At 38.2% G+C, this 11,339-nt stretch overlaps 1 protein-coding gene across 1 annotated transcript in view; it reads right to left on the minus strand.

The window, feature by feature from the left end:
• Maob (monoamine oxidase B) overlaps positions 1–11,339 on the minus strand; it is a 109,676-nt gene that overhangs the window by 13,301 nt on the left and 85,036 nt on the right. Inside the window, exons 8-10 of the mRNA XM_029473500.1 lie at positions 4,426–4,457; positions 3,632–3,728; positions 1,917–1,970 (exon numbers count right to left, since the gene is read on the minus strand). Of these exons, the coding sequence (XP_029329360.1) occupies positions 1,917–1,970; positions 3,632–3,728; positions 4,426–4,457 (183 nt within the window). The remainder of the gene's footprint in view (positions 1–1,916; positions 1,971–3,631; positions 3,729–4,425; positions 4,458–11,339) is intronic.

An 11,339-nucleotide genomic window follows, 5' to 3' on the forward strand; every position in this document is an offset into this window, starting at 1 on the left:
AACATTTTTTCAAGTGCTTCTCAGCCCTTCGGTATTCCTCAGTTGAGAATTCTTTGTTTAGCTCTGTGCCCCATTTTTTAATGGGGTTATTTGAATTTCTGGAGTCCAGCTTCTTGAGCTCTTTGTATATATTGGATATTAGTCCCCTATCAGATTTAGGATTGGTAAAAATCCTTTCCTAATCTGTTGGTTAGCCCCTATTTTTCAAGCTAGCTATATATTCATGGGTATGGGGGCACCCACCAGACCATAGTCAATTACGAGAGTCTACATCCTTAAAAACAACTGATGAACACTCTCCTAGATTCCATCAATAAACCTTTGGTTAGAAGTAAGTTCTCATGAGTACATCTACTCTCCATGGCATTACCTCTTACATCAAAATATACTTTAGGAAAACAAAAGATTTTCAGATAGTCGATGAATCCAGAGGTGGACCAGGTTATGCATGCTTGTAATTTCAGCACTTGGGAGATGGAGGCAGGACAATTGTGAGTTAGAAGCAAGTCTGGGCTACATAGTGAGTTAGAGGACAACTTAAACAAGCAGCAACTCATCCTATACCACTCTTATTATAATCACCCAAAAGCAGTGGAAGAATGGATAATTAAAAATACATATCTTGGAGGTCTGGAGAAATGGATTGGCAGTGAAGAATGTTTCAGGCTTTTTGGAGGATCCACCTTCAGTTCCTAGCATCAACATTGGACAGTTCATAGCTGCCTATAAATTCAGTTCTAGTGGTATTCGACATTTCTGGCTTTCAAGGGAGCCTACACTCTCTGTGCCTGTCTATCTGTCTCTGTTTCTCTTTCTCTAACATTCAAGCATGCACGTGCAATACACACAGATGTACACACATGTCACACTTTTGCATGTGCACATGTGTCACATACACTTAAAAAATCTAAACAAAAGATAAAGCAAAAATAATATATTGAAATAGGAGCTTTACTGTGTATGAAATATATTTTATTAAACTATTAGAATGAATAACCCTGACTACATGAAATATGTAGTTGGTATAGTATATGATGTACTAATCTATGAACATGATCAAAAAGACAACTTGGAAAAAGATGTTTTCAAGGCATTGAAGATTCAGCAGTGAGTTAGTCAGATAAGACTTCCTATCCTTCATGGATATTATATTCCAATGGGGACATTTTGAAATATATGGCCCAGTCAGACTTCCACAGATCTGGCCATGCACCAAGGTGGCATGGGTTATGGAGGAGCATGCTATGAGAACTGAAATAATGTACTGTAAAGTCATTTGGGCTTTGAGTCATTAAATATATTATCAGTTGTGGTGCAGGTATACATATTTGGCAGTGGTAGATACAAATTACTAAGAGAGATAGCCTCCAGAAAAATTAGTCTCTGCACCTATAACCTGTAATTGCATCATTTTTGTAATGCTGCCTAACCTAGCAATTTGTCAACTTAGTAATCTTCTCCATAAGTAAATGTTCAGCTCTGGCCTTACATCCATTTTCATAATGTTCATGTTCTTAGCATAATGTCATGTATATAATAACTTGGTAAGTATTAATTTGAATATTTGGTTCTTAAGTAATAAGCATTGTGACATATAAGGCCTTTATCATTAACATAACAGATACTTCACATTAGTAATACACATATTATGAGGTATTCTGTATATCAAAGTCAATAAACATCGAATGGCAAGCAAATAGTAAAAAAAAAAAGAAAAGAAAAGAGTGGAAATAAAGAGGTAACTTACTTGAGAAGCCTATGTTCCCTATTGAGTGTGTGTTTTGCTGTAAAAAACCTATCAACTAAATAATGGAGAGAGTGATAAAAGGAAGAAAGGGAGTATGGGGAAGGGAGAGAGGGAGGGAGGAAAGGAATAGGAGAGGGAAAGAAGGAAGAAGTAAAGCAGATTTTGTTACCTTTCTTCTTTGGTGAGACGTACCAGTTTTCTAGCTTTGTGAGCAAGGATAAATCTAAAATATACAAACAAGAAAAAGACAGGAGTGTAATACTTTCACTTTCACTTTATTTCTATGGCTACCCATGCTCTGTTTAGTATGCAAGGAAACCACCTATATACTGAATACCTACAGTGTCCCTGTTTCAATGTCCCATTCGTGTCACTGAGGAGCACTTTCTGGCTTTAGGGGATCAAGGGAGTAAAAGTAAATGACTAGCCATGGTTTCTCCTAGGTTAGTATGACAAAAGATCTACTGCTGTCTTACCAGGCTTAGTGACCAAGAGACTAGAGTCTCAAATGGAGTCTTAAGGCTGTGCCTGAGCCATAGTAGGGTTGAGAAGTGGTAGGGCCTTTCAGAATACTTTGAATTGTGAGGAATTCAAAGGATTAATATGGTTTCCATGACAGCTCTTTGGGAGAGTGGGTTATTTTAAATAACAAGTTTGGCTTCTCTGCCTGTGACCTTGCTTCTTCTCTGCTGTGTTTTGAAGCAGCATAATGCCCTCAACAGAAGCCTAGCAAATATTAATTTCATGCTCTTAGATTTCCAGAACTGTGAGGTACAATGAACATCTTCTCATAAGTTACCTAGTCTTAAGTATTTTGCTATAGCAACAGAAATCACAGTAAACAACATGGATGCCCACACAATCTCCATACGGAGAACTCTCAGTAAAATATTCCTTTTAGTGTCAGTTTATCATGTAAAGATGGCCCCAAAACATATCTACTAATACAATAAGATGAAGTAGAAAATTAGTACAAAAATTTTAAATGTTATTGGTATTTGACATATACTTATTTATTATTTAAAAAGAAGCACTCACTGATAAGTGGATATTAGCCCAGAAACTTAGGTTACCCAAGATAAAATTTGCAAAACTCATGAAACTCAAGAAGGAAGACCAAAATGTGGATACTTTGCTCCTTCTTAGAATGAGGAACAAAATACCCATGGAAGGAGTTACAGAGACAAAGTTCAGAGCTGAAACAGAAGAAAGGACCATCCAGAGACTTCCCCACCCAGGAATCCATCCCATATACAACCACCAAATGCAGACAGTATTGCATATGCCAGCAAGATTTTGCTGACAGGACCCTGATATAGCTGTCTCTTGTGAGGCTATGCCAGTGCTTAGCAAATACAGAAGTGGATGCTCACAGTCATCTATTGGATGGAACACAGGGCCCCCAATGGAGGAGCTAGAGAAAGTACCCAAGGAGCTAAAGGGGTCAGCAACCCTATAGGAGGATCAACAATATGAACTAATCAGTACCCCACAGAACTGTGTCTCTTGTTGCATATGTAGCAGAGGGTGGCCTAGAAGGCCATCAATGGGAGGAGAGACCCTTGGTCTTAGGAAGATCATATGCCCCAGTACTGAGGAATGCCAGGGCCAGGAAGCAGGAGTAGATGGGTTGGGGAGCAGGGCAGGGGGGTGTGGAGGTTATAAGGAACTTTCGGGATAACATTTGAAATGTAAATGAAGAAAATATCTAATAAAAAATAAATAATAAATAAGAGGAAGCAATAAGAATACTCCTATCACTGGATTTGGAGAATAGTACTATCAAAAAAAATTGTTTTATCAAAGGTTTTTATACCTTAATCAATAGTGTTTCATTTTATTGCCAATAACAAGTACAGCTATAATATTATAATTGTGTCTTACCCCATTATAGCAGCATAGGTGCCATCTGGTTTGGTATCATCCAATGTGTACGCAATTGGAGCTTCCTCTCCTTCAATAACCATGGTTCCACAGAAATCTTAGAAAACAGTGAAGTACATGAAAATGTTCATTACCCTATTATTTTGTCCACAGCAATTGCAATGAAAAATACAGTTTTCAATTTGAGAAATTTGGAGGCCAAACATATACCATTCTACTTTAGGTATATAAAAACAAACTGAATTTTTGTCAACGACAGGGCTAGGTAACCATGGTTATATGAAAAAAAAAAAAAAAAAAGAGTGGGCTCAGAAGTTGTAGCACAGTTGGTACAGTGCCTAACATGCACAAATCCCTGTGTTTGCCCCCAGCACTGTACAAACTAGATGTAGTGGTGCCTATCTATAATCTCAACACCCAGGAGATAGAGACAGGAACTTCATCTACATAGTGATTTTGAGACTGGCTGTGTAAGATACAGTCTTGGACAAAAAAACAAAAAACAAACAAACAAAAAAATCAAGTGGTCAGTGGAATACAAGAGGCTGCATATTCCTATTTCATAAGGAGTCATTCCTCTTCCAACTTTTGTTTTAGAGGCAGGATCTCAATATATTGTTCAAGCCAGCCATTAACTCCTCGTCTCATGTGGCTTTCCTACCTCAGCATCTTGAGTATCTGGAACTATACCTGTGTATTTCTGTATCTGGTCCCTTAATGCCAGTTAAAGCAGTTCTTGACATTTAGGACACAGGCAGAGACAACATGGGAAACTAAAATTTTAACAGAGTCACATTCCAAACCTGACCTCTGAAGATCTCCTTTCCTTTCAAGAACAATAACTTGGGTAAAAAAAAATCAATTTGTTCTGAATAAAAGTACTTTCATCATTACCCCCTGGAACAAAATACAGTTGGCCCTCTATATTCATGGGTTCTATACCAGTTCACAGTTACTGTCAAAAACATTTTTTAGGACAGGCATGGTGGCACACATATTTAATTTAAGCACTTTAGAATAGTGACAGGAGAATCTCTGTGACTTTGAGGCTAGCCTCTTCTACACAACAAGTACTAGGACAGCCAAGGCTGCATAAAAAGATCCTGTCTCAAAGAACCAATTTTTTAAAAAATTTCATCTGTACTAACAATATTTATAACCTTTTTCCATGTTATAATTTCCTAAACAATGTGCACATATTTTTGTACATAGTATATACATATATGGCATATAATAGCTTCTATATATAATTTATGTGGCAACACATTATATTAAACATTTTAAATAGAAATGATTTAGAGTATATTGAAGAATACATATAGGGTCTATGCAAATGTTTTGCTATTTCATATCTGCATTGCAAGTATTAAAGGATTATGTTAACTACAGGGAGTCCTGAAAACAATCCCATATGTATAATAGTGATAACTGTTATGCAATTTTAACAAAAGACTGACAGAACAGGGACCATGTCAGGTAAGAGTCTGAAATAATAAAACAAAATCTTGCCCAAATTCTCTACTCCTCTTGTTCTATCATCTACTTGCAAATTTGAGGTTGCTCAAACATTTTTTTTTTTTGGTAAAACTCAGAAGCAATTCCTGTGTAGAAAGGCTAACAGGAACAGAATACCCTAGATACAATTCACAGACCATATGAAGCTCAAGAAGAAGGAATACCAAAATGTGGATGCTTCAGACTTTCTTAGAAGGGGAAACAAAATACTCATGGAAGGTAGAGGGTGGGAGGGACTTGGAAGGAAGAGAGGAGGGCAAGGGGGAGAAGGAGAGCAGAATCAGGTATGAGAGGAGATGGGAATGATATACACAGGGTCAGGAATTTGAAGAGAGGTATGTAGCAATGGGGGATGGGGAACTTGGGGTAGCCACCAGGAAGTCCCAGATGCCAGGAAAGCAAGAGGTTCCCAGGACCCCACAGGGATGAGATTAGCTGAAATGCCCAACAAAGGGGAGGGAGAACCTGTAGAGACCATATCCAGAGGTTAGGCAAAGACCCCTGTTGGGAGATGGGGCCACCCACTCATCTCCAAATTTTCAACCCAGAATGGCTCCTGTCTAAAGGAAATATAGGGACAAAATGTGGAGCAGAGCCTGAAAGAAAGGCCATCCAGACTTCCCCACCTGGGGATCCATCCTATATACAGACACCAAATCCAGACACTATTGTGGATGCCAAGAAATGCATGCTGACAGGTGCCTGTTATAGCTGTCTCCTGAGAGAATCTGCCAAGCCTGACAAATACAGATGTGGATACTCACAGCCAATCATTGGACTTAGCATGGAGGAGTTAGAGAAAGGACTGAAGAATAAGAACAATAATATCAACCAACCAGACCCCTCCAGAGCTCCCAGGGACTAAACCACCAACCACTCCAAGAGGGACCCATGGCTCCAGCCACATATGTAGCAGAGGATGGCATTGTCTGGCATCAATGGGAGGAGAGGCCCTTGGTCCTGTAAAGGCTCGATTTCCCAGTGTAGGGGAATGCCAGGGCAGTGAGGTAGGAGTGGTGGGTGGGTGTGGGGTAGGAGGATTCCAGAGGGGACCTGAAAAGTGGATAACATTTGAAATGTAAATACATAAAAATATTCAATAAAAAAGAAAAGCAAACAGGAGGATTTCCAAATAAAGAAAGAGCTCACACCTTCCTATTCTGCGTGCATGTATGCACATGTGAACAGTCATACTCTGCAGCCTCCAAAGATACAACTGCTTCCTTCTCTTCCTATATCTCTTTCTTTTTTTCAATTTTTTATTATTATTCTTATTAGGTATTTTCTTCATTTACATTTCCAATGCTATCCCCAAAACCCCCATACCCTCCCCCCACTTCCCTACCCACCGACTCCCACTTCTTGACCCTATATCTCTTCCTTAGTTAGCTACTGGATGCATGGATGTTTGCAAGTCCCCCAGGTGTGTTGGGGTAGGAAAGATACTGAGAAATAAGGATTGAAATATTAAGAGAAAAAAGGTGTGCAAAGGATGGATGTTGTACCAGGACATATGGCTATGCTGAGCTGTTCTTACCTCTAAACAAAGATCCTTTATCTTAGAGAAGGGGTTCACAACAATGCTACTAATGATTACCATCAGGGCCATAAAGAGCTTACCATATCATGCTTCAACTGGAAAATCTGGAGACCAGGTTAGGAGGAGTAGTTGAGTGGAGCCATATCTGACACAGGTAAGGAGCACCACTGTCTCAAAGCTAGGTTGTTGCTGACTATAACCCTCATCTACAATGATTACAGGACACGATGATACTGAAACACTGCTTGACTGCCTGTGTCGAATTCAATCTGCATAAAATCAGGCTCTTATGATGTCTCTCTGAAGTCAGTTTATTTCTACCATCTTACCTACTGTAGCTGTACCATGTAAAGCCAACAAACTCCACCTTGGTCTTGCAGAATTCATTCATAGTTAATGCATCACTGGTCTATCAACACTATCCATGAAGTGGAACAAATTCTACCCAGGATATCAAGAAGATTTTATAGTACAAGAGAACTAGGTTAAAAAATCACCTATTCTTAGCAGACAAGAGAGAGTCAAACACGACAAGATCTTGACAACTGGGTGAGCAAGTCAAATTGATTATGGCAGGATCAGTTGATGGGATGATGACAATTAGGTCAGAGTGAACTGGCCCCTGAGTGACGTGGGTGCACTTGAAGAAACTGAAGGAATAGGAGGCCATTTTTTCATGCCAGACCCAGCTTTGGCTGTATCTGTGGGATTTCTGTCCCAGATTCCAGAACTTTGCCCAAGTATACAGTGTCCCAATAACTGGGTGTGGGGCATCATTCTTTTAAATGGATACAAAGGACATTCCCACAATTTAACAAGGTCCTTTAAGAGGAAAAAATGAAGATAAAAGTAGAAACAACCAACCAAAAGGAGGTATTGATGAAAACAATTCAGCCATTCAGGATGCTAAAGAAATTCCTCCCAAAGTAATAACATCATTGGAGAGAAATCAGGGAAGAAATGGAAATATTTCAGATATAGGAGGTGAGCTAGAGGAAGACTTGGAATTAGATAAAACAGTTAGTTGTGTGTGTGTATGCATGTGTAAGGATATAGGAAAAAGTTTCAATGAAACAATCATAGCATTCAAGCAGAAGAGTAATTGAAATTTACTAAGAACAAAATTAAGGGAAAATACGGAAATAATATCTCTCCAAATATCAAAATATATTATAAAGCTATAATGATCAGAACTATATAGCAAAGGACTAGGTAATATATATCTATGCTTTCCATAGTTGGATGTGTATTTGAGATTTAATTTTATTTAAAAAACTACTTTGCATATTTTACAATTATCATGGTATATGATTTTTAGAGTATTTGTATGTAATTTAGGAATAAAAGTGTTATTATAGCATATATTTAATTGTTTAGTTGTATATGCAAAAAATAATGGAGCCCAGTGACAAAGATAATGGGATTTAAAAAGCCCTGTGTGTGGGACCTGAAATGGACTTCTGTGAAGCCCTGGGTTTAATTCTCAACACCATCAAACATCCCTATGTATATATTTGAGAATTTAGTTGCAGAAGAAACATATTTGCATCACATATAGAAAAAATTAAAGAGGAAATTATAAATAGAAAATTCATAACATAGTTTAACATAGACCTTCATCTTGATTAACAACAATAAGTTTTGCACTGTGGATAAATGGGGTAATTTTTCCTGACTTAGATTTTGCTGAAAGGACCCTGATATAGCTGTCTCTTGTGAGACTATGCCGGGGCCTAGCAAACACAGAAGTGGATGCTCACAGTCAGCTAGTGGATGGATCACAGGGCTCCCAATGGAGGAGCTGGAGAAAGTACCCAAGGAGCTAAAGGGACCTGCAACCCTATAGGTGGTACAACATTATGAACTAACCAGTACCCCGGAGCTCTTGACTCTAGCTGTATATGTATCAAAAGATGGCCTAGTCGGCCATCACTGGAAAGAGAGGCCCATTGGACACACAAACTTTATATGCCCCAGTACAGGGGAACGCCAGGGCNAAAAAAAAAAAAAAAAATGGGAATGGGNGGGTAGGGAAATGGGGGAGAGGGGGGGGTATGGGGGACTTTTGGGATAGCATTGGAAATGTAATTGAGGAAAATACGTAATAAAATATATTAAAAAAATAACTTTTTAACTGTTGAGATTATTTATTCTTCTGTGATAACACACACACACACACACACACACATGCACAAGCACACGCATATACTCATGTGCCATGGCTTGATTAGAGAACAGCTTATGGGAGTTGGTTCCATATGTGTCCCAGGAATCTCACTCAGGTTGATCAGGTGTGATGGGAAGTTTATTTGCCCACTGAACCATCTCACTGGCCCAGAAAGTAACTTTTGTGTCTTTTTCTTTTTCAAAAAACCAAAAAAAAAAACCCAAACAAACAAACAAACAAACAAACCAAACCAAACCAAAAAAAAAAAAAATTGTCCTGTCACAGTACACGTGCATGCCAGAAGAGGACAACAAATCTCATTATAGATGGTTGTGAGCCACCATGTGGTTGTTGAGACTTGAACTCAGGTCCTCTGGAAGAGCAGCGAGTGCTCTCAACCACTGAGCCATCTTTCTAGCTCTGAAAGTAACTCTTAAAACAGTATTAGCTAGCAGAAATTCAAGAACGCAGGAATGGTCAAAAAGGTTTTCCATTAGCTGATACCAGAATTTGACTTACACTTTTATCAGAAATTGCATGCTCCCATTTGAAACTGAGAAACTATCTCAAGAAGCTCTTGATGTTTAACAACAAAAACATGGTAGGGAGGTGGGGATGATTTGGGAAGGATTTAGATGAGGTGAAAGAATATTATGAAAATACAATGCATGAAAATAAATAAACAAAATGCTAACTAATAATTACACAAAAGAAAAAAAAACAGATCAAACCAAAAGCAGTTTATATTCCTTGTCCTAATGATATATATATCTTCCCCTAGGCAGCTGCCTAAAATTCATGCCCCAAGTCTCAGGAGAAAGAAGCTTGGCTCCATTATGCTATTACCATTGTATACAAAGAGCAAAAGAACAGAGCTTTTCGATGTGAGTAGTTTTCAAAGGGTAAAGTACTTGCTAAGTGTATGTGCCACTCCAATAAGAGCACTAAAGCAGGATCTCTTGGAAGTTGGGGAGTTTAGAGACTGAAGTGTGGTTGAAGAAGATTAACAGTTGTTTGTTCTTCAGCATCTTCCACAACCCCCAAGGGGAACCAAAATCCTTGGGTGTACAAATCCCTCACATATGGTAAACTTATTCTCTTATATCATTTTGAGATTGCTAAAAGCACCTAGTAGGATATAGATGTCGCAAAAACTGATGTTATACTGAATGGTTTAGGAAATTAGAAAAAAAGCATACACATGTTCAGGACAGGTATAACTCTCTTCTGAATATTCTTCCTCTCTATCTGGCTGAGTGTGCAAGTGCAGAACCCATGGATACAGACAGATGACTGGGTACAGGAAACACTGTCCTCACACCAATTGTTAGCTAGCCCTATTGTCTACAGCAGTCTTAACTCCTACATTTGTAGTCTTTCTCCTCATTCTAGTCCACCCTGCCCTTTATCCTTAGCCCCAAGGATTGCTATTCTTTCCTGGGCATTACTTGGTAGGTAAGTAGACATGATCAGAGGAAAAAAAAAAACCAGAAATGATTGTAAATGTTTACATGTTGTCCAAGGCAGCAGATACTAGCTGTGTGTGTGTGTGTAGGTATATATATATATGTGTGTGTGTGTATAAATATATCATATATATGTAGATATATACATATATGTGTATGTATTCATTTAAAGCAACTAAAATGAAAAATAATTGTTAGTTCAACTGTCACCAGCTACATCTCAGGTGTTTGGTACCCATATGCGGCTAATGGCAAGAGTATTGGATAGAACACATCAGGAATATTTCAAACAATGTTATATACAGAGCTTTTGTGACCATACCCATGCACTGTTGAAGTAGCATAAGTGTACATAGATGAAGAAATAAATTATTTAATTTAGTAGGACACTAATAAAAGGAGACCTGAAAATTTTCATAATTGTGTGTGTAGCTGGGGATAAAACATAGTCTTGTATGTGCAATGCAAGTATTCAACCATCTATCTACATCCCTGTTCATAAATCCATGTCTTTCTAAATCAGTGTGTTTGAAAAATATATTACAAAATGAAATCACATATTCTCATTGGGGTTGGGAAACGATCAAATAAAATTTATATCAAATTATTTGAAGAATGGGTCAGATTTAAAGGAAAATGATTCATGTATTTGTGCCAGTACATTTTATTTGCAAGATAGAATCTGTAATAGTCAGAGCTAGTATCACACACCTGTCATGTGTGCACTCAGAAGAAAGAGAGCAGAGGATCATAAATTTTCTGTCCAGATTCCAATACAAACAGTTATATCCAAATACATATCTTTTTTTATTAGATATTTTCTTTATTTACATTTCAAATGCTATCCCGAAAGATTCCTATACCCTCCCCCTGCCCTGCTCCCCTACCCACTCACTCCCACTTCTTGGCCCTGGCATTCCCCTGTACTGGGGCATATAAAGTTTGTAAGACCAAGGGCCTCTCTTCCCAATACAAACTTTCTTGGACCTTCTCTAGTAAGTCTTTTTTTTTTTTTTTTTT

Source organism: Mus caroli, chromosome X (genome assembly GCF_900094665.2).
Source record: "Mus caroli chromosome X, CAROLI_EIJ_v1.1, whole genome shotgun sequence".
NCBI classification, from domain to species: Eukaryota; Metazoa; Chordata; class Mammalia; order Rodentia; family Muridae; genus Mus; species Mus caroli.